The 25,517-nt window shown below is 33.2% G+C and overlaps 1 protein-coding gene across 1 annotated transcript; it reads right to left on the bottom strand.

Moving 5' to 3' along the window:
* Positions 1-461: 461 nt before the first annotated feature.
* LOC133305190 (U-box domain-containing protein 70) lies at positions 462-10,957 on the bottom strand. The gene is made up of 8 exons (XM_061505326.1): positions 10,724-10,957; positions 9,075-9,168; positions 8,936-8,986; positions 8,651-8,824; positions 5,515-5,694; positions 5,167-5,286; positions 2,363-2,496; positions 462-939 (listed from the first exon to the last, which is right to left on the bottom strand). The coding sequence occupies exons 1-8, from the start codon at positions 10,867-10,869 to the stop codon at positions 882-884; spliced, it is 957 nt and encodes a 318-aa protein (XP_061361310.1). The 5' UTR covers positions 10,870-10,957; the 3' UTR covers positions 462-881.
* Positions 10,958-25,517: the final 14,560 nt, after the last annotated feature.

The following is a 25,517-nucleotide window of genomic DNA, read 5'->3' as shown; positions in this document are numbered from 1 at the left end:
ATGTTTCAATCCCACTATCAAAGAATGCAACTCTGGGGTGTTAAAATGACAAAACCCTTATCACAATTTGGGCATTAAACTACTAGTTTCAACACAACCTGAACTTCTTAAAGCTCCTCTGCAATTCTGTTACATTCTGAAATCTTTTTTTTTTTTTTTTTTTTTCGATTTCCAGTTTTATTCAGACCCATTTGGATAAAACTAATCTCTTTCGTGACATAGAGCACAAAACTTTTTGCCACAAACCCCAAGTTGCTTTGCCTAGAAATCGAATCAGAGACATTTCAGCCCCAACATTCTGATTATTCGAGCACAGAGAATTCATTGATCAATTCTGAACATAATGAATCAAAAGTAAGAACCTTCGACAATTAATTCCAGGTAATTAAAAGCTACCAACATCCAGTGGTTTTTTCAACTGAACTACAGATAGGTCATAATGTAAGCTTATCCAAGCATCATCAGAAAATTCATGAAAGTACAAACAAAAAGTATATAGAAGTCTTGGTTAAGACATCTAATACCAAATACTTCCACATACTTTTTCTTGGCAATATAGAAGCCTCATATCTGTAATAAACAAACTAAAGACCAAAGTCTCCTAATCACGAGAAAAGATGAAGATTAAAGAGCAATCATGCAATAAAAACAATTGCCCAAAATACAACTCCTTGAAGGCTTGGATAATACAAAATTTTATAAAAACAAAAACAAAAAAATAAAGCACATCTTGCCAGCATTTTTCACATTCCGAGAAGCCAATAAAACATAGGCACCAAATTTTGCCCATATTGGACAAAAAAAAACCTTCCTGTGAGCCTGTCATTTTTTACCTTATGAAATATAGGCTAAATACAAGTACACTAAGAACGGGTCATCTTTTATTTGAATAAGCGGGGAAGAATTTCATGAGCACCAATGTCCAAAACCTCTGGGTCCCTGAATATAACAAATACAAATTAGTTTCAAATCTCTAACTAAGTTTATATAACCATAAAGTTGAGTACAAGGATGCCTTAAGGCACATAACTAAGAGTATGTAACAGCAAACTTTTCATGCTAATAATTGTTATTTGTTAGGAGATACTAGAAGTATAAAACTATCCGAGCAAGCTTCAGCATTAAGTAAGTACATGTTAGGATCCTTTGAATAGGCATTACACAAAATTTAGGCAAAAAAATCTTTTGAGCACAACATCTACGCACCACAAGGCTATGATGAAAGCAAAACCAATTTACGTTGTGATATCAAGAATCACCAGTTGAAAGATTCCCTACGAGAAGTTCTGTTCCAAAGTTACTAAACATTTTCAGTCAATACAAACAGGTATGCTGTGCATCATGAACCCGGAGAGCATCTTCTTTTAACAAGATTTTTTTATTATTGGGGTGACTCTTTTAACAAGATTTTATAAGTGAATTTGATTCTTCCATTTCATGCACATGAAAAGGTTAATAAAATCTATGCTTCCTTTGGAATGGAAGTACATTATGGCAACTTATGACTTTCTGAATACACTTTAAAAAGCCTGATATGGTAACCCCAAGGTGTGGCACAGTTGGTAAGCTGTGCCCAAGGAGGGATCTTGTGACTGAAAAGTCAAGGGTTCGAATCCTAGGCGAAGCACTTTGGGGCCAGTGGTAAAAACCCTTACGCTCTACGCGACAAAGGGGATTAGTCTCATCCAAATAGGTGAGAATAGCCCTAGGAAACTTAAAAAAAAAGAAGAGTAAATACTCTTTTTGGTCCTCAACAAATTTTACGATACCCGCTTTAGTCCCTAGCAAATAAAAATGCTCATCGTGGTCCCTAAAAAATTCAAAATGGACCCATTTTAGTCCTTTTAGGGACTAATATGGGTCTTTTTTGAATTTGTGAGGGACCACAATTTCAACTAAATGGATCCATTTTGAATTTCTTAGGGACCACGATGGGCCTTTTTATTTGCTAGGGACTAAAACGGGCATCGTGAAATTTGCTGAGGACCAAAAAGGGTATTTACACAACAACAAAAAAGCCTGATGGAGAATAATCTTTCAAATTTCCAAACAAGCTGATTATGAAGGAGAATGTTCCTTCTTGTAGATACTTAAAATCGTCCCCCAACTGCCCTTCCAATAACTCCTCTGCACCCACCCCGAAGAAAAGGAAAAAGAAAGAGTAACTAGGTATAAATAAATCCGTTTAGCATATTTTCCACATATTTCCAGTTAGAACAGAAATAATAATTAGTAAATAATAAGAAAAGGCTGATTATAGAAACCATTACTACAAGCATCTATCCTCACATTATTACTCACCATAAATAACAAGAATTATATTCAGTAAATAAATACATGCAAGAGCGGGTGAGAGAGAAACCTGCACAATGTATGTCCCTTTTCATTCGTACTGGGAATAAACCACAGCTTTCGCAGGGAAGGTGACTCAAATTGAACAAAGAAGCCATCATTCTGCACATGTTTCCACTTCCTTGATCCTTGGCCTTTCCAGACCTGCAGAAAAAAGATTGTCATTTAAGATATCTGCAGTGATTTAGACTCTGCAATTCTAAATGAATGAGCAGATGGGCAGTCAATCTTAACCACACAAATAACCTAAAATAAATACGGATCTCAGTTTGTAGAGCTGATCTGTTGAAAAGGGATATTGACCAGCTAGCCCATTCTTTACATGATCAAATGAATAACAGGTAAAATGTAGGTGATATTAACACGCCTATGGCCTAGTAGAGAACCAATAAGATCCCAATAACAATTAATCAAATGGAACATAGCCCAAAGGAAAACTCCAAGGGGATGTTAGGGATGGGGGTGATAGAATACCACCCATGACGAGGATGCACATTAGGAAGGGCTGTAGAGGATTAAGCTCATCCCATGCTGAGTGTGTGATTAATTTTATTAGAGGTGGTTGATTCTGTAAGTATGGATGATTGATTCTGTATTTAGGGGTCAATCTATTGGTGATTGATTATGCAATTGTGGGTGATGATCCTGTATTTATGGGGTCGATTTATGAGTGATTGATTCTGTAATTATGGGTGATTGATATTGTATTTATGGGGATATATATGAATAGCGGAGAAGGTGGAGGTTATTAGGCATACACTAGGGGTGGCAATTCGGGTCAACACGACATGACACGAACACGAATGCAGTCGACACGAACTTGAAATCTGGTTAAAACCTTTGATACGTACACGACCCGCTTATTTTGCTAGTTGACACGACACGACAAGAATAATCCGTCAACCCCAAACTATATTACCTATTAAGCGGATTCACACAACACGAATAACCTGTAAGAAGATTAACGAGGGTCAATTTTCACAGGTTGACACGCGACACAACACATTTTTTGGGGTAATTTTTGCCAACACGAACACGACACAAAATTTGAAAACGTGTAGACCCGAACACGAATTTTTCATGTCACGTTAGTGTAATGTCAACGGGTCGTGTTGAAAATTGCCACCCCTAGGCAGACTATTGAATAAGTAGAATTTGGAGAGATCACGCATATCTCGAAAGCTCGAGAACATTGTTTCTTTCCTTTTTTATGCTATTCGTACTCTTTTAATTGATTCCATACCGATATTAGTCATTAATAATACAATATTCTATTTTATTTCTACTTTTATCTCTTCCTTTCCGAATGAATCCGATCAATTGGTATCAATAGTCTACCTAATGACCTTCCCCTTCTCTCCTATTTATCACAGATTCCCTATAAATACAGGATCACCCATAATTACATAATCAATCACTCATAAATACGAAATCAATCACACACCAACATGGGAAGGGCCTAATCCTCTATAGTCCTTTCTATGGTATACCCTAATCATGGGTGGTATCCTATCATAGGGTTTCGGATGGAAAGGGAAAGGAAGGTAAATTTTTCATTTAAAGTAAATATTCTCTAAATTAAGAATCTTTTAGAATGAAAGGAACAAAATCATAGATTATCATAAAACCTTGTAATCAACCCTTATTCATTTTTATAAACACTATGTAACTCTTTTAAATCTTAATTCAAAAATAAAAACTTCACTCCCCTCGCCTTTTCCTTCAAAATCCTCAATTCAAACCTACGTTAAGAGAAACCAGAAAAAAAAAAGGACTTAGATATAAATGGTCTTCCGGAAACTTGGTTTTTGACCCCAAAACAATGACATCTTAGTGGGAACAGGCATTTTTATTGTTGTTGACTTGTTGTATTAACCAAACCCACCAAAAAATAAGCTAATCACATAGATTGAAAAAATGAAATGGAGAAGAGAAGAGAAGATGGAAAGGCAAGCATAAAGCTAGTCTCCAGCCAAAAACTTTTGGTGTTAGCCAGCAAAAGCGATTTAAACTAGAGAAAGAAATATTATTGATAAGGAAGTAATCAAGTAAAAGAAAGACGACAAGATATCCCAAAAAAGAAGGAGGAAAACAAGACCTTTATTTTGATTTGTTTTACTTATATTTCCTTTTTTTCTTTACCAATGCAACGGGCCGAAAACCCTTTTTCCTACCAAGCCCTGGTCAGGCTTGGGAAGTTTCTGACCGTCTTTTCTTTCTTTCTCTTTTTCTTTTTTTAAATTTTTTGTTAGAACCGTCTATTTTTTGAAAGTTCGAATTTAAAGGAATTGATGCCACTTGGGCTGTTAGCCCTTTAAGGGGACTGGGGAGGACCTGGTTTCAACCAAGGCAGAAAACATTTCCCCTCAGCCCCACTTTCACCATCACCACCCATGGAATATGTAGTGTATCAAAAGAAACTAAACTATTAAGGGCTACAATATTTTACTAATAGAACGATACTACAGACCTTTTCCTATTTTCTTTTCAAGTAGTGCTACAATACCAAATTCATGACACACCTACGGACATGTAAGCATCTGAATGAACTGCACTCACACCGGGCCCACCTAAACTGATAACCTGATCAACTTAAGCACTTTCTGTACATACAAATTTCACACACCTTGCATGCTAGGTGTGTGCAAATATCATTTCTCTTTCTTCCCTAATTGAAGATGTGATCGGCCTCAAAAGTCTGACACCATACCTCCAATAAAATTTCACAGTTAACTGGAGTTTCTTAACCACCTAGATTTTCTGCTATAGAAGATTCACCCCTCATATTTAATGCAGTAAGAAATCAAAAGTTACCTGTGGATAAGCAATGATGCTTTTGGGAGCCACTAAGCAGGCAGCTTTGGAGAAAGACTCCTCAGCATACTGCCTGAGAAATGAAAAGCAGTTGCTGTGCGTATGTGGCGATTCAAAGGCCTGGTAAATGAGATGACACAAATGTAAGTAGATTAAAAATCAGAATGCCATATAGGGAACTTTATTAAGTTCCTCTTCATAATCACAAGCCAACAACAGAGACCAGCTAAATATGCATGCATATGAAGCTCTATAGTCATAAATCAAAGGAAAGCAGGAAACCATAATAAAAATCAAGGAAACCACAATAAATATATTATACGAAGATTTAACAGGAAAAATATGTACCTTATCAATGTTCACAATTGGGGAGTACTTATCAGTCTGTGTCTTTTCCTTATCAAGAAGAAAGTAAACTCTGGCATCCACTGAAGAAGTTTGATGCCATGATTTTACAGCAGTCTCCATAGTCTCAACAAGGAATGAGAAAATGTCTTTCCAGCATTCTTCAGATCCATACTTTCCAGACTGCATGAGGGAGATTGTTTCAGTCCTCACTTGGGAAATTTTAAAAATGTTGCATGAGTATATGGAAAAGTTAATTCTTTAACAACCTTATAAGTATCAATAACAAGGAATCCAAAGTTAAAGGAAGCAGAGAAAACAAAACATCTCATAAACCAAAATACAGAAAAAAGGAATGAGATATATTTCCAACATTATGGGTTCATTTTCCAGTTTGTTTGTTTTTTAATTCCTTTTTCCTGTTTTTGAGAATTGGAGTCTTTGGTGTTGACTATTAAATTTGGATGAATGACTATACAGTTCAGTTCAGAAGTGTTGATATCCTACTGCTTATTGCCATATATAAACACAAATAAGGCATAATAACATGAGACGGAAGATCCCACCTATATATATAAACACAAATAAGGCATAATAACAATAAAATCACAACTACATTTGAATGTATATATTCTTCCTTAACACATTTGCACTGCCAGAACCAGTAGGGCACTAGTAACAGCAGGTGCATTAGAATCACTAGGATCACGCCCAAAACCAAAAAATGACAAGAACAACACCCAATCAGATGTCGCACAGCTCAAACCAGTCAAAAGCAGAGATAACCAATAGGATCCCCCACGAACCAGAATGGGAAGTGATAAATCCCACCAGAAACAGCTCAGTTCAATTCGCACAAGCACAGATGAGGTTGCAAAGCTGAGGTCATGTAGCCTAGCCTTGGAACGGATGAGGTCGTACAGTTGAGGTCGCACTCCAAGAACATTAGGGTTCGGCTGGAGAAGGTTTAAAGCAGGTTAATTTTTAAGTGGGTAAATGAAAAATGCCACTGTTCAACTGTGGGTGGGTGAATTTTAGGGCTGGAGTGGGTTATTTTGAATCTGCCCGACCCAACAACCACATTTCAACAGAAGCTTGCAACTCACAGGAAATGCACATTTCATGGCAATTTTTTGCATGCTAACACTTGATTCATGAGTGATCCCACCAAAACATGTTCATAGGTAGAAAAGGGATTGCGCGGTCAGAGGAACGTGCAGAATTGTATGTACAATTCTATGATGGGAATCACAATTTTGACTAAGATAAGCAGCATGATACCTATAGAGGTGGTAGTTTATGGTTTCTCCATAGCAGTGAAGGTAAGACCTGGAACTCACCAAGGAAGAGTATGAGATCCCAATGAATGACAATGCAGATATATGATGATCCTGCACTAAGAAGATTGCATGCTATGGGAACAAGAGTCTGAGATCATGCTAACAGCTTGCCTTCCATAAGTAGAGATAATATGGTTCCAATTTCTACTAACAACATACTGAAGATAGCTATTATGATCCTTATTGTTGTGATTTACACCAATCTTATAGCAATCATGATCAAATTCCTTTCAGAGTTGAATAAGGCAAATCTCAAGTTGAGCCAATTTGGGATATCCAAAATTGGTTAGATCCGAATTTCAGATTTTCAGATAACTTTGACAAAGCATTTGAGCAACTTCATTCCATTGTCCTATATGTGAAGGACGATTCATCACGAAGAAAAGGAAGCAGAGGTAGGATGGGAATTTGATAAAAGTACTGATCAAGTTCAGGATCCTTTACGCAAATTGAAGAGATTAAACACTAATAATGTTGATGTGAAGCCTATGGAAGTTCAACCAACTTTTTTCAGCCTTCATTTTGATTTTTTATTCATGAGGAATTTTAAAATCCAAAGCTGTTAATCTTGATGTTTCTTCCACCACCACCAATTGGCCACCTTGAAGATTTCAATGTGAGCTTTCAGCTGTTGTAACCATGGTCGTCAAAATCAAGATCGTATCTATAATTGGAAGGGGAGGGGAATTTTCAAACTTATATGTAAGGGTATAAAAACAGCAACACTGAGAAACAGAACAGAGAAGCAGTAGAATAACAGAACAGAAGAGAAGAATCTGAACCAGCAGTACTGCAGTAGAGCCCAACCCAGCTGAACCAGGGTAGAGTCCAAGAACCAGAGTAATGGCTGAACCAATGGAAACAGAAGCAGCGGAGGAGAAGAGGCTAAAAACTAGCTGAAACAGTAGCAGCAAAGGAGATTCAGCAGGATGGGATTCAAAATGGGGGATTCAGGTTCAGCCGAAGAGGAGGGATGTAGCAACAGCACAATAGTAGGTTAGGGCTTCAATATGAACGGGGTTCAAAGTGGACCTTAAAAATTGAGTCTTCAGATTCCAGTGCGTGTGGATCTTCAAATTAGAGTTTATTGCGGCAGGGTGGGATCATCCACAATCCAATTGCTCTTACCGGAAGATCCTATGATCTTACAATGATACTCAACAATCATACCCGGTCCCACCAAAACAAGTTTCTGAGCATGAATGAGATTTCTAGTAGGGGGAAAATCATCAGATCGAGCAATCGGACAAGGAAGATCGCAATTTTTACTACCATGGTTGCAACACTTCAAGACTAAAGGACAAGTTTTAAGCAACCAAGGAAGAACGGTGGAGAAATAGGAAAAGTAGTACTGCACGGATTAGGAAATGGAAGGATATATTTGTATTGATTGGGATTTTACTGTTATATTAGTATTTATTTGTTTTGTATTTTGGGTGTTATTAAGGTAAGTTTTACTAAATTTGGGTTATTTGAAGTTTTTATTTTTTTAATAACTTAAGAAATTTCAGTTATCAAAAAGGATAACTATGTACTGAATTTGATACTTTAGACTTGATTTAAGAATAGAAATTGTTCTTAAAGTTCTGTTTGTCCCTCCTCAGTATACTTGTTCCCCTTGTCTTCTGTATTTTTCCCTCCTTTTTGTCTCTCTCACTGAATTTCTTCTTCCCTTCTATTTGTCTCTTACCCTTTCTACATCATATATATTAATTAATGCAAAAGAAAATCTAACAGAGCACATGCCTCTTTACGTACTCCTACAAATTACAATAGAACAGGAATACATGTATACTAACCATTTCAGGTTTCAGTGTATCTAAATGTTTGGCCATGTCAACATTTGATTTCATATTCTCCAGTTCTTGAGCTCGCTCGCTATCTTTCACTAGTTGGTTTATCTTCCTTATCTTTTTTGATACTTCTTGACTTTGTGGGTTATACTGCGAAGCTATCTGAAAGGCAGCTAAAGCCTACAAATATTCACACAAGCAGACGTATTAGAACCAAAAACCCAAAAATTTAGCAGATTACCCAGCTTCCAATAAAATATTAAGAAAAAAGAAGTTATATACAATACATACGTCATCATATCTTTTCATGGCCTCCAAAATGCATCCCTTCCTGAAATATCCCTGGAAATGTATTCAAGCAGCATCACTCAAAAATGTATTTCAAGGGTTCAAACACTGTTAATATTAAGAAAATTTGATGAACAGTTACCTTTTCCCATTGGGGTTTTAATTTAATAGTCATCTCAGCATCATCAAGAGCTTTACTAAGCTTATCCAATTGAAGCAATGCTGCGGCACGATTACTGGGAGACAACGTATGAACAGAATATACATCACGACAAGATATTTATGCATTGAGTGCTGTTACATATCTCAAAGCTGAAAAACATAGATCCAAACTACTCAATTAGCATAAGAAAGAACAAACCAGTAACTTCCAAGTGTACCAGACAATGCATTTCTAGAATGACCTATATTAGTAATTATCCCCAGCAATGTGCCATCTGGCATTAGATGTGATCAGAAGCTCAATTAATGTGTGGGACAATTAACACAAACAAATATCAAACAAGAATTAAGCACAAAAAAGGATATAATGAAATAGTTTACCAGTCAAAGAAACAACCCTATTCTGAGTGCTCAATCATGATAAGCATCTACAGAAATATTTTTTCAGTAGTCTGGAATCTGGATTAACGTCACTGTTTTAATGTTCAAATACAGTAATAGATAATATATACTGCATGCCATAATAATCATATCATATGATATATGATGGGACATGGAAGAGTGGGCGTATCCAAACACTATGAAAGCCACAGAATAATCCCATTAAAACAAATGATTTACAAATTAACATTAAAATAAAAAATGCCATTAATACTATTCCAACAGAAAGACAGGAAATACGATCCGACACCACCATGCAAATATTATAATGACCATCAGGAAATGGTATATGCAGAGGAAGCAAAAGGAGACCACTGGAACTTGCACTTTAAACCATGGTAAAGCTCTTTCTCTATTACTGTGACAGTATTTTTTTTTTTTTTTCATTTTGATATAATACAGTGTCAGTTCAATAAACAAAGCTCACGAACCTTCAAGGCATAAGTGAGTCAAAGACCCTACGGAAGCATCACCATAAATAAGAGACCAATGACACTCTTATGAAGTAAGACATCAAGAATTGCAAGGCAAAGGACTATTTGGTTTATGAGAGGGTGTACAAGGGATAAGCTCACCACCAATTTTTCAAAAAAAAATTTATCTATCATTGTAATTTCCATTTTTTCATTATTTTTGTGATATGTTCTATTTACAGAGTTAGCCACCTAGCTTCGGGACTTTCGTTACCGTGTTCTTTTAGTAGACCTCAGAACAATCCAGTAAACACGTTTAATACAGTCTACTATTCTACACGGTTTCACATTAACAGAAGAGAAATTTGATGGAAATGGAAGCTTCTTTCCCATCCAAGTGCACCATCCAAAGCGCCACATTGATGTAACTCCGACCCAAATAACACATTGCATTGCCAAACTGCCACTAAAACTCCAATTCTGAAACCTTTCATAAACTGACAATAAAACTTGACACTTCATAGTCTATAAAAACTGAGAAATCCAACAAATCTAAAAAACAAAAAATAAATAAATAAAAAACTGCACACAAAAAAAGATACCCACTTCTGATATAGTTTTCAGAACAAGGACACAAACAAAACCAGAAGAAAACACCAAAACCTGGATCGAGAAAACCACAATGCACAGGCAGAATTTGAAACCCAAAAATTCAATCAAAGAGAACAATGTTACCACAAAGAAAAAGATTAAAAATTTGAAAGAAAAAGAGTACCTATAGAGTGTGGGGTTTGAAGGGTCTTGCTTGATGGCTTGAGTGTAGAGTGCAGCAGCTTTGAGATACTTGCCTGACTTGAAAAACTCGTTGCCCTGATCCTTCAGAGACATCTCCGAACTTGATCCTTCTTTTTTTTCTGCCATTGATGATTTTTTATTTTTTATTTTTACCTTAAAATTTGTGATTCAGGTTACAGATGTATGTAGGGTTTACCAGTATGTTTGTTCCTTCCAAAACCTTTTTCTTCTGTGTTCCAGATTCTTTTGTTCTTAGGTATATATAGTGTTATGTTACATTATATTATATATTATATTTTTGTTTTGATTCCAATTGAATTAAACTTGTGAGCAAAAGTTAAATTATTCAATTTAATACGTTTTCTTATAACATCCTATAAGTTGGATTAAAATGCAAATTGGATTTGGTGAATTTCCAGTTTTCTATTGGAAAATTTTAGGGTTCGCTTTTTATAATCAAACGTACATAACTTATTTATAATAAGTTCAAAACAATATTATTTTGAGGCAAAAATTAAAGTATTTTTGTAATTATAATTTAATTTAATGTTATAATAATTTTTTTATTATAATTTTTTAATTTTTCAAACCAACACAACGTCATTTTGCGAGCGAATGTATATAACTTATCTACATTCATTATAGATTTATTAAAGCCAAATTTTTAATATACAAATTTATTCAAATATGATAATTTAATTATATCAAAATATATGTCTGTATTATTTTATAGGATAAAATATTGTAACAACCAATTAAATTACCAATAAATCGATTATCTTATTCCAACAGTTATATTTATTTTCATCTTTGTATGGTTATGATTCCTCATAATATTAAATATGGGGAATCATAACTATATAAAGCTGAAAATATATATTAAATATTAAATATAGGGATCATAACCATACAAAGATAGAAATAAATATAACTGTTTGATCAACATAATCGATCTAACGGTGAAATTGATTGGTAATAATATTAGTAGTAACATTGGTTGTTACAATATACTTTCTCTTATTTTTTTTTGTATATTACTTCCCCTTATTTTATATTAATATAAGTTGCACTCTTAACTTTAGTCACTCGTTTTATTTATATTTAACGGCTCTGATACATTAAATACGTCAAGTATTAGATATGAACATATCAATGGTAAAGATTGAGATATGAACATATCAATGATAAAGATTGAGATATAAGACTTCTTACTCAAAAACTAGTATAAAAATAATATGTTTGAATTTTTATTATAATGTTAAAAGTTTTGGTTTGAATGAATCCAAAAATAATTCAGGATAAAAATCGAGTTACCTAAGTAGATCATGCCCGAATGCATCTACCTTTCATTTATTTTTCACAATTTATCTGAGGTTCATTTTTCATGATTCAATCAAATCATAATAGATCCTTTCATGTTAAAATTTCACATGAGTGTCATGTGAAATTTTTATGTTTATATCTTTCTTCATTAATAATAAGTAAACTCTACATATTCAATGCATGTGAATCGAGAGATAGATACAAAAAAATTCAGGTGCAGATTTTTAATATGAGAGATCCACTCCCAAATTTAAAACACTTATATGGGTTCAAAGATTTTAAACAAGGGAAAAGTTCACCAATGCCCCTATGGTTTGCTTCAGAATCACTTATGTCCCTGTGATTTTTTTATCACATATGTCATTGTGGTTTGCAAGAGGGTATGTTTTTTATCACATATGCCCCTGTGGTTTTTTATTTTTTACAAAGCACAGGGGCATATGTGATAGAGAAAAACCAAAGGGACATATGTGATAGAAAAAAACCAAAGGGGCATAAGTGATTATGAAGCAAACCACAGGGGCATTGGTGAACTTTTCCCTTTAAACAAATCAATCATTTTTTTATTTCTCTACTAGATCATTGATTTATTGATTAGTTCAATTCGAATCGGGTAAGATCATAATGTAGCAAAACTCTTTGTACCAAGTTTTTAACACATATGTACTGAGAATTCAAACTTAAGACCACTAGTTAAGTTAGAATAATTTAGTATACGTTGATCTATATCTTATAGTAATTTTAGGTAATGGGAGACTCATTCCCAGCTTCTTGGTTTGGCTTGCTCTTCTTCAATACAATTCTTAGTTCTAATGACATGAAGAAACGAAGAAAATCTTGAGATTCCGGAACCCTGTACTGGGAAGTAAATTGAACTATGCATAGTGGAGAAGACTTGACCCAACTCCCAAGTCAATTGACAAAAAATTTTAAAAATAAAAACTAAAAAATTTAAAGGCTAAAACTATATTTTGGTTTATAACATTTGACTAAAATATCATATTAGACATGTTATTCCAAGTTTCCAACTAGTCACGTAAGCTTCATGTCAACACTCAGCGTTTGTAGTTTATATGACATCAACTTAAGGATACATTAAAATGAAAAAAGTACTATTTAAAATGTAAACAAAATATAAAAAATGAAATCAAATCTAAAATCTGGTGAAATATTAGGGGATAAAAATATTTCTAGTTGATCCTCTCAGTATCATTTTTGGAAGAAATTTAAAGTCTTAATCATAGACTCATCCCAAATAAGATTAGGGTTCTTTTTTTATGCAATCACTGCAGATAAGTTATCTGCAGTAAGCCCAATATGACGTCATTTTAGGACGGAAATCATAGTATTTTTGTAATTTTAATTTATTTCAGGGCTATTATAGTCTTTATAATTATAATTTTTTAATCATTCAATCTCAAAACGATATCGTTTTGGGAGTAAATGCAGATAACTTATCTGTAGTAACTGCAGAAATATTTTTCTGATAAGATTATCTCCCGTAAAGGATATCTGTGGATTATCCAAAAAAAAATTAATTCTAGCTATTCCTCTAATTAAAGGTTTGGCTGAAATAAAATTTTGTAATGTATTAGGCATCCTAAGATGATGTTGCTAATTCTTCTGATTTTTATATTATTGGTTGTTTTTTTGTGATTATACTAAAATCTTTCTCATTATTATAAGGGAAATGTACTTGTTATGTTATGTTGTCTACTTTTATTTTGCCTACCTTTGTTTATCTCTTTCAATACCGTTCGATTACGATCTAATCCAACAGTTCATATTTACGAAATAAAATAAATATTTTTTTCCTTTTTTTCTCCTCGCTTCCTTCCACACCCTTTCTCTCTCCTCCTCTTTCTCTCTTCCTCTACGATTTGCGTATCTATGTGACTGGATCTAAAGAAAATCAAGGTTAAATATTTTCCTCAAAATATGTATCGTTTGTTGATTGTTGTTTCCTCCAAAGAAAATCAAGATTAAAAATTTTCCTCAAAATATAAATAGGCAGGTATAATTTTCTTATGATCTAACTATGGCCTTAGTTGATTGTTGAAGTGGTATTCGACTTGAAAGAAAAGGCAACTTAGACCCAGAGTCATAGTTCACTGCAGTCACGTCATTCCTTGATTTAGCACACAAATTAATAGATCCAGTCACATAGAGATGCAGATCACTAGGTGTGATTTTGTGTTAATTTTACAATATATGTTACTTAGATCTAGTCACATAGAGACGCAAATCGCATAGGAATAGAGAAAGGAGAGGAGAGAGAAAGGATGTGGAAAGAAGCGAGGAGAAAAAAAAGGAAAAAAAATTATTTTATTTCGTAAATATGAACCGTTGGATTAGATTGTAATCGAACGATATTGAAAGGGGTAAGCAAAGGTAGGGAAAATAAGAGTAGGCAGAATAACATATCCCTCCCGAAAATACAGTTATAATCGAAAAACTATTTTTTTTTCTTTTTCTCCATGTCAGGTTAGCAGACACCTTCTTAAGAGACAGAAAAAAATTGCTTTGCAATTATAACTATGCATTCCAAGAAATATATAGTTATAATTGTTTGCTGCAACAAAAATATTGCAGCAAGAAAAAAAGGACCCTTATTATAATGAATGTTAAAAATAAAAGAGTTTATATTGATTATTGAATAAAATATATATTTTGACTTTCTTGCATAAAAAATTTGCCTTGTAAAAATAAAAGTATTGTATGTGTTTTTTTAAATAAAAAAATATTAGGATCGAGATAATTATTTAAACAATTATTTGTGAAGAAAGAAGAGACTTTTTCTTTAATCTTTGCCAAACTTTCTTCTAATGTTATTAAACCTAGTCCGATAATCGATTCGGTCAAGATAATGAATTATTAGAATCATTGGTTCAACCAGCGAGTCATAAATCTAACTCGTGAAACTGAATATATATGGTAAAATCATATCTAAAGTTGTTGTACGTGCAACAATGATAAGTGTATGGTTATGATTCTCCATATTAAATGCTTTCACCTTTGGTGTGGTTATGATTTCCTACATTAAATGCTTGAACCTATATACATGAAAAATTTGTCACTGCTACACGTAAAATGGCTGAAAAAAATCAAAAACTACATATATATATATATATATATATATATATATATATATATATATAATAAAATACATATTGTAATTGGTGTATTATTAACACAAAAGTGTTGTCATGGTTGAAATTGTAATATGTAACTTAATATAAGTCATGAGTTTGAATCTAAGCTGAAACAAATTTCAACTCTTTTAAACAATGTTATTAAACTCGGCCCGGTTATTGACCCGGTCGAGGTAGTGGGTCACTGGTTCAACCGTATGACCCGATAAGTATATGTAAATATACAATTTATATTAAAAAAAACTATAAATATACTTAAATACTTGTAAAAAAATATACCAATTTCAAATATTTTAATATGAAAATAATAAATTACACATCATTGTCCAATAAAAGATCAATCAAACATATAATATTTGTGATACTAGTGTTTCAGGTTCAGTAAACGACATCTCTAACTATAAATCAAATCAAAATTCCCTGAATATTGCATAATCAAGATAATATTAGTGTTGTAGGTACATAATCTATGTAAGTTAATAAGCTACAAATCACTCAAATATTTCAAAAGAAAACAAGTCATTTGTGTTTGAGAGTAAAAAAAAAGAAGAAATTAATTTATGAAAATAAATTAGTTTTTTTATAGAGAGGGCCGGGTCAGCGGTTGAACCGACCGGGTCACCGATTTTTACAAAAACCGGTCAGGTCGCACCGGTTCTGTAACATGGCCGGTCCTATATAAAAATCGGACTGGTTACATGACTGGTTCACCGGTTTTCGGGTCGACCCGGTTGGGTCGGTCCGGTTTTTATAACATTGCTTTCAAATAACTAATTTATTAATCGTGAGATGCACGAAGAAAAAAAGAAGTTTGTTTGTTTGTCTTGTAAAAGTTAACGTAATTTTAAATAAATTTTATAAATAAAATTTTGTAGAACACAATTATTAAAGAAATAATTAAAAGATAAAATAGATAAGGGATTTGCAACTTAATATTCAATGGTGTCTATAATAGACTCTAAGAATGTTACATTAGTCACTGAAAGAAGGTTAAGGAAAAAAAATATCAGAAGATTTCATAAAATAATTAGGATTAAAAGACTAATATGTAGTTTATAAAAAAGCAAAAAAAAAACTTCATGATAAATAAATCAAAATAAGTCAGTTAAAGTGTAAACACATGAATAATAAAAAAAATTAATTACAAACATAGTTTTACGATGCAAAATGTGTCTCTTCATTTTTTTTAGTTGAAGATGGTTTAGCATAAATGTATTTTATTAAACTTTTTTTTCGTAATCAAACAAAGGAATAAATATTTACAAATTTCATGTAATAAGTGAATTAATGTATATAATTATTGTAGAAGGTTAACTTCAGAAGACAAAGAAGAAAAATAAACACAAAAAATTTAGATTATATTATATATCATAACGTCAAATACTTAATGTTTAACCTCATATTAAACATTAGACAATCATCCATAATTGTTCAATCAAACGTCAAATAAATATCAAAACATTGCATATTTCCTAACTGTCTAATAATTCTCAAATATCTAGTTCAACAATGCAGAACAATGTTGATGCTACACAACTTCTTCCCTAGCAGCTTTGTCCATACACAATTTTTCTTTCTTCAGTAAGGTGTCTTCTACTTCAGCAATAGAACTAATTAAAAAAAATTGAGGTCACTATACTGTATTAATGATATAGAATATAGAAATAATATGTAGTAGAAAATTATAAACACACAAATAATGGGTAAATATTTAACTATTTTTCTATCTTAATCTTTTTTTTAGGACGGTTAACAGAACAATTAAAATCTTATAATCAACAGTGACAACAAAGTGAGGGAAACATCAGCAACATCGGCATTATCACATGTTTGACTCTCATCATCCTCGTAAGACATTAAAATTGTATAAAATTATGAAACGTTATACAAATAACCTATGTTGCACCGACACCTATACGAGACACGACACGACAATCTGACACGTTAATTCTAAAAAAATGTTAGATTCGATACATTAGGACACATTTTGATATTAAGTAATATTTTTAATATATAAGATATAGTTTACATTTAATACATATAGCAGCTCATAATAAGTCATATAATCAATCAAATATTCAAATTTCATAACATAATTATAAAGCAAAAATAATTTTTCATGCCTTGTTAATTTTTCATGTCAAATTCTATAACAGAAAATATTTGATTTATAAATTAATTTTTTGTTTAATTAAAAAGATAAAATAAATAAAATTTAGATCGACAAAAAAAATGTTGACCACGTGTCGGAATGTGTCGGTGTCCGACATGCATTTTTCCAAGTGTTGATGCTTTCTAGCAAATAACGTATAAAACATTTAATTGATAAAATCTGAATTTAATTTAAAGATACCACATCTCTTTTTGGATCTGCCGATACAACTTCAGTGTTGCATGCATTATCAAATACTACTTGATCTTGAAAATTAAAAATATTTATAAAACTATACAAAGTAGTAATATAATCAAATAATATTTGAAAACGAAAACAACATACATTCGAGTCAACAAGAAACTTAAGGTATGATGCGATAATAGTTTCACTGCAGCAAACTTTAGAAACTTGATATTTTGGCTCCATGTATGATTCCAAATTCTTCTTTTTCACGTTGACTTTAAATAACATGGATTTGTCATTAAGAATGTTAAGCTTTTCCGGATAATTATCCAAATCGCCACCCTGCATCAAAATGTTATACGAAGTTAGTTTAATTAATTAATTTTTTCGATGCAGAATCTGTGTTATCCACAACCCTCACTTGAATATCAAATCTACCAGACATTAATACTGGTTGTTTAGTAACGCACCATAAAGGAAGTGAAATGCACAATACTTTGTCATTGAAATATTAAGATTCAAAACACGTTGAGGACAATAACTTACCTTGGATGATAATCATCCCAATGTTTCTGACAGTTCTTACAATAAAATTTTTCAAAATCAGAACAAACGGAATACATACATTTCTTACAGGACTTGTACCACCAGTTGTATTTCGATTCAATCAACTTTATAGTTCCAAAAGTAATGCACGTTGTAAACTGACATATGAATAATAAAAACATAAGAACACAAAAAACACAATCCAATAAAGATATGGGAAAGCATTCATCAGTTGTGAAAATATACCTCCATACAATTTTTAATATCACTGATACACTTCCTTTCGGTATCTTTCAGAAACTCATTTTCAAAAGAATATGAGGATTGGGTGGATAATTGAGTCAACCTCAGACTACTTTCCATCGAATCAGACAAAAGCCTAAAACATAATTATATAACATAGAATAGAATCAAGGCATATACATAAATGAATACTTTTGGAAAGACACATTCGACTATATTAAATTACATGTTCTTAAAAGTATATATGATAGCTTTTTTTGAAGTCCATAATCTCTAGTACATTAGAATCAAAAAGAATCCTTGTGGCATATTTTGTATTTGTTATTCCCATTTTACCTATACATTAAAAAAACAAATACAATAAGACAGAGAAAAAAAAAACACAGTGTAACAGAGAAATTAAATAATATATACACAAACAAAAACATAAAATTAGAAAAAAAAACTATCAGTAAAAATACCCCTGAAACCTTTTATCTTGCAAGCTGGACTATGATCACATTCTAAGGAGATTCATTATCTGCCAAAAAAGTGTGTACTTGATCTACATAGTGGTCCCACAAAGTACACTCAAGCTTGTGTCCCCTATTTCGCAGTGGTTAAAAGAAATCATGTTATATATTTAAACACATTTAACCAAGAAGAAATCTGTAACATCCCGAGCACTGACAAAGGCGGGGAGTGATCGCCGGTGCAAAGAGGCACGGACAAGGAGCGGCTCCTGACAGGCTTCCAGTAAGGGGTTACATGCATGAATGAATCGAATCGACACCCGAAAGAGAGAGATTCCAAAGACTGTGCAGGTATGAGACTACACAGTTTGGGATAGCTTATAAGAATTAATTGGTACTACCTATACTAACAAGATGCATCTGCTTTTCGGTAGCCCGGATCGAAAGAACTCCACAGTTAAGCGTGCTTGACTTGAAGCAATTCTGGGATGGGTGAATTCCTGGGAAGTTTTCCCGGGAAGTGTGCGAGTGAGGAAAAAGTACACTGAAAAGTCTTGTGTTAGTATGTGGGGATAGTCATTGATTCTTGAAGCGGCCGGGCGTTACAAGTGGTATCAGAGCAGGGCCTCTCATCCAGTACGGTGTGGTTCAAGGACGAACCAGGCGGAAGCTAGTGGGCATGTAACATCCCAAGCACTGACGAGGGCGGGGAGTGATCGCCGGTGCGAAAGGGCATGGACAAGGAGCGGCTCCTGACAGGCTTCCAGCAGGGGGTTACATGAACGGATGAATCGAATCGACACCCGAAAGAGAGGGATTCCAAAGACTGTGCAGTTATGAGACTGCACAGTTTGAGATAGCTTATAAGAATTAATTGGTACTACCTATACTAATAAGATGCATCTGCTTTTCGGTAGCCCGGATCGGAAGAACTCCACAGTTAAGCGTGCTTGACTTGGAGCAATTCTGGGATGGGTGACCTCCTGGGAAGTTTTGCCGGGAAGTTTTGCCGGGAAGTGTGCGAGTGAGGAAAAAGCACACTGAAAAGTCTCGTGTTAGTATGTGGGGATAGTCATTGATTCTTGAAGCGGCCGGGCGTTACAAAATCTATATAAATGTACAATAAACATAAATACCTTAGGTTGTCAAGCTCTAGCACAACCATTTTTGTTTCTCTACCGGAGACAACATGCTCACGAACTTCCCCAATTCCTGATAGTAAACCAATGACGTCAACAAAACAAAGAAGTTGGACATATGATAATCTTAAAAACAAAACAAATAAGTGACTAATATCATAGACAAAACATATTACCTACTAAATACGGACAGTCAAGTGCTTCTTTCTCAATAATGTCAAGATCAAGAAAATCAAATTTATTGGTAGGAAAAGTAGCAACAACAATCAATTTAACATTCTTCCTCAAGTAAAAAGATAGACGATAATGTCAGTTGGCCTAAAATTGTCATTATCTAAACCAACTCCTAAATTTATGATTAAATAGATATCTCCTTCACTAAATTTATTCCAGACTTGTAAAGAACCTTTCACAATACATGGATCCTTTCACCCTATAAAACGCACACATTAATAAAATAATGAAAATCAAATTATATCATTTCACAACAATTATGCCAAACAGAAAACAAAAGTATTACCTGTTCATCCAATAGAACCATCTTCATATTGTCATCAAAAACTTTCCTATAAAAATTAGGAACCTTCCAAGTCCTAACCACCCTAACCTTAATCCTCACTCATACTTGGTAAGATTAAAATCCTTTATAAAATCATATTTGAAATACATAATGTAGAATAACAGCTTGAGAAAAAGAAGAAGAAAAACAGACAGAGAACAAAAGAAATATGTGCTCAGAAGCCAATTACCAAACAAAAAAATGCAATAACAAATTAGCAAACTTTCCAAAGAATTGGGTAATTTTCGGCAAGGGTTTTGGATGGAGCAAAATAAGAAAAATGTCTCATTTGAATAAGGAAAAAGTGAAACTAGATATGATGGGATTAGTGCCCCATCACTTCCCAATCATACAGGGTAATTTCTTTTTTTTATCCAATCAATCTAATTGATTGGTTTCCCTAATTTTAGTCAATCAATCTAATTAATTGATTTCCTTAATTTTCTCCATTGTCTTCAAATCTAATTTTATGACTTTATTTAAATTCAAATTCAAAATTCAAAATTAGAATTCAAATTAATTTTATAAATTTAACATTTTAATTAATTAGGTTACACCACGGATCAAGTCTCACTTGGCACACGACGCATATAATTTCAATTTTTGTAAAAACTTGCTTAAGATGGAAAGTCTATTTTTTTCAAAAGAATCTAAATCATTGTATGAAATTACACATGAATTTTTTTTTCACAGAATAACTCTGAATTATAATATAGTATAGATAAATTTCTACTGTGAACACATTGTAGTGCCAAATTCTATAGTTATAGGCCTTGGTTATAATCTACAAAGCACAGATACGTTGTTTGTTTAAAAAAATACGTGTCGGACACGGACACGCTCCGACAAGTTTCGACACGCGGTCAATATTTTGGGACACGTTGACTATCTCGACACGCGATTTTGACCGTGTCGGACACGGTCAAAGGGCAAAAATGTAAAATTTTCAAAATTTTTATAAAATTAAAATAATTTAAAAACAAAAGCAGACAATAGAGACAAAGCACCATAAGGGGACGAGGATGCAAGGGACGAAGGAGTGAGATGGCACAGTCCTTATTGTTCCCGCTGTTCTTCGCCGCCGCCGCAGGGTCGAACTCTGACGATTTGGAAGCACAGGTCCTACAGGTGACCGGGCAAAGCCGCCACGCTCTCTCCTTTGCTCGCTTCGCTCACAGGTACTGCAAGAGCTACAAGACGGTGGAGGAGATGAAGCACCGATTCAGATCTTCTCCAATAATCTCACTCTAGCGTTTATGGAACTTTCAGAACAGAATGTTTAGCTACAAAAAGTTAAAACGATAAATAAATATTAAAGGCTATGTGGGCTGAGGGCTCTAACTTTAATATTTATTATTTTGTTAACGTGACGGTGGTTATGCTGTAAAAAAAATGATTTGTACCAAAAAACAAATAGTTGCAGAATAGAATAATATGCACGCTTTACTAAATAAGTGAAAATAAAAAGAATGGATCAGAAACCAAAAAGAATGAAAATTATAAGAATATTTGATTGGATATATGATATTTTATTATTTTCTTTATATTTATGTTATGAAATTTTTTTGATTAGTTGTATACTTATTATGGACTGTTATATGTATTACATATAAATTATATTATATATATTAAAAATATTAATTAATATCAAAATGTGTCCTAACGTGTCGAAATATGGCATTTCTTAGAATTAACGTGTCGGCGTGTCGTGTCGTGTCCCGTGTCGTGTGTCAGTGTCCGTGCATCATAGGTTATAATAATTCATAAATGGGTAAATATTAATTATTCTTAAATAAGAAAATTCATTCATTTTGCTACTATTCTTTATTTATAGGATTATGATTGACTCTGAACATTAATTGTGTTGCAATTTTATTTGGCTATTTTTTTTTATGTGATCTTTTTAATTGATTATAATATTACTTATTAATTAATGCATATAGTAGATGGAAAAAAAATACTAAACTTTCAATTTGGTCTTTTAAAAATTTATGTCATCTAGGAGTGTTCATCAACCGAATCAAAAAATGAATAATCGAATCAACCGAAAACTGAAAAACCAAAAACAAAAAAAAATTGTATATTTTAATTGGATTGTATCGATTTTCGGTTTGGTTAGTGAAAATTGATCTAATCCAAACTAAAATCCAATGTATTATGTATTTATTTATTTTTTGAAAGAAGGTGGCTTGAAATATTATTATTTTATAGACTTGGATCTTGGATGTTATTGATAACAAACTATCTTGTTTAAATTTTTTTATTGTCTATTAATCTATTTTAACTCTTCATGAGTTTTAAGACTTGTTGTAGTTTGAAGACTTGAATTTTCTAGTGTAACTTTGTATAGCTTTATTTTGATATAGCTAGTGATTTGTAGGGTTGAAATTTTAGGCTTTTCGAAAAACTGAAAATCAATCCAATCAAAACCAAATAAAATTGAATTGGATTGAATCGGATTTAAAAAAAATTCAAACCAAATGGATGACTAAATAAGAAAACCGAAGGGATTAGATTAAATAATTTTTGCTTCAAAATCGATCCAATCCAAACCACGAACATCCCTAATGTCATCTGATTTTTAAAGATGTTTTGAGAGACTTTCATATTTAAGTATATTTAATTTTTATTTGATTATTTTTTATTGTTTTTAATTTTAAATGATTTTAATTAATCAATGTAAGTAATAGAAAGAAAAACATATAGTAAGCAACTTTATTGACACATGGTGTGGATGTAACATAAAGAAACTTTATTTAAAATATGAAATATTGAATTTGAATTAATAAAACCCATTTCACAATGATAACTCTCTGAAAGACACAGTTATTCTTTGGCTTAATTATGCATGCATTCTATGTTTTCATGATTTAAAGGAGAAATATGTTAAGTGTGGATATTTGAAGATAATTTGAGTGTTGGGACCAATTATTGCGTTTGCTATTTTATTGCAGGTCAATATTGTATCATCGAAAAGCAGTGCTGTAGCAGTGTAGATGAGGTCAGCAGTGCATGTGGTTGACATCATCACCAGCAAGCTATGGATCCAAGCCCAAATTAATGGAGGAAGCTTATGAACGCGCAAACAGAGACCTGATCTGAATACGCACTCATGGATCTTCAAGGAATCATAATCCAATCTCCAACAAATCAGCGCTCACAAATCCAATTAAAATTTGAATTATATATTTGGAAAGATTTGGAGAAGATATGCAGCAGCATGCTCTGTCACTGGATCAACATTACAGCAAAACAGAGTCATATCTTCAATCAACCACAAGGCAGATTCAAGTGAGATTTGCAATGGATTTGAAGAGCTGATTGAAGCCCAAAGCATCAGAATCTATAAAGAGAGGAAAGCTACACTCATCAAGGAGGCTAAAAAGGTTTTAGACACCCATTTAAAGGCAGAATAGAGTGCTTTTAGAGAGAGAAAGTGGGGGAACACTTAAGGAGAATTTGAGGGTTCGTTGAGAGATCCAACGAATCAAAGAAAGGAGCTAGGGTTCAATAGAGAGATCATTGAACCCAATGACTTTCTGCACTATTCCGACAGCTGAGGCAAGGTTGATGGTGGTGGAGCTCACGGTTGCTGCAAGAGTAGTGCTAAAACAACGTCCCTGTTTTTCTTATCTTAGATCTATGAAATCTTATTTTCTTTTTGTTATTTCTTTCCATCCAAGTATGAGCTAAATTGTTAGGATTGAGTGATAGAGTACCCTTATTGTGATGTAATCAATTTGCCTAAACTTTGTTGCATGATTTTCTTTTTAGTTTTTTAATAAAGTGTTAAATTGACTCTAACCTTGTTGATTAATCGAGAGAGAGTTGCAAGATACTTAGCATTTAGGCTATAGAGATATAGGTGAATCCTGAAAGTTATTAAACATTGTGGTTTAACTAAGTAAAATTGGTTAATTGTGGTTAGAGAGATCATTCACACCACAAAATCATATGGAACTTGAACATAATGATTCATAACTATGTTGGCCATAGAGATGTGGGACTTAGTATACATGTATTGTTGGTGAGAGCCCTTGTATGCATTAGTGTTCTGATTACTGAATGGATGATTGTTGTAGAATTGTGACTGCATTTTGGTGAAACTGCAATAATGGGAAAATTGATCTCAATCTATCTTTGAATACTTGGAAAACTTATTCTGTTACTGCATTCTCTTAGTTAATCATTTATCTTAGTTTATTTTATTTCTTAATTGTTAAATTAGTTATTAGTCAACCACAAATCATTCTTGTTACCTTAATTGCTTCACTCAGAGATGTATTTTTACTTAATCTCTGTGGGAACGATATCTGGACTCACACATCCACTTTATTATTTGTTGATATGTGCACTTGCGTACTTGTGTGATTTATATAATTGATTGCAAAATTGCACAACAAGTTTTTGGCGTCGTTGTCGGGGATTATTATAAAGATATTATCTTTTTGTGAAGTAATATTTAATCCATTCTTCTTCCGGTCCTTTTTAGGTATTCCAGCTAGTTTATGAATAACCCTCCTAACCAGCCAGAAGTTGCATTTGATCCAGAGATTGAAAGAACTTTTCTAGCAAGGAGAAGGAGGCAGATACAAAACAAAGCTGTAGCAATACCCAGAATTGTAGACATGGAAGCATACAGGTCTGTTAATGGGGATCAATGAGCAGAGATGCCTATTAGAGCACATGGAGTCCCCACACTCAACAATCTCCACTCGGATGTTGCAGTAGAAAACTTTGAGCTGAAACCAGTTATGTTCAGCATGCTGCAAATAATTGGCCAGTTCAATGGAATGCCAAGTGAAGACCCACATCTACACTTGAAGAACTTCATGGACGTGGCAAATAGCTTTAAGATGCAAGGAGTCACATCTGATGCATTAAAGCTGAAGCTATTCCCTTACTCCTTAGCCAACAAGGCTAAGACTTGGTTGAGCACTTTAGCCCCTAATTCAATCAGAAGATGGGATGATTTGGCTGAGAAATTCTTAGTCAAGTTCTCCCCTCCAGTCAAGGCAGCTC

Source organism: Gastrolobium bilobum, unplaced genomic scaffold (assembly GCF_033153095.1).
Source record: "Gastrolobium bilobum isolate Gb01-03AN ecotype WA unplaced genomic scaffold, APGP_CSIRO_Gbil_v1 utg8309, whole genome shotgun sequence".
Lineage (NCBI taxonomy): Eukaryota > Viridiplantae > Streptophyta > Magnoliopsida > Fabales > Fabaceae > Gastrolobium > Gastrolobium bilobum.
The sequence above is the reverse complement of the archived record's forward strand: the minus strand, read 5'-3'. Positions and strand labels throughout refer to the sequence as shown.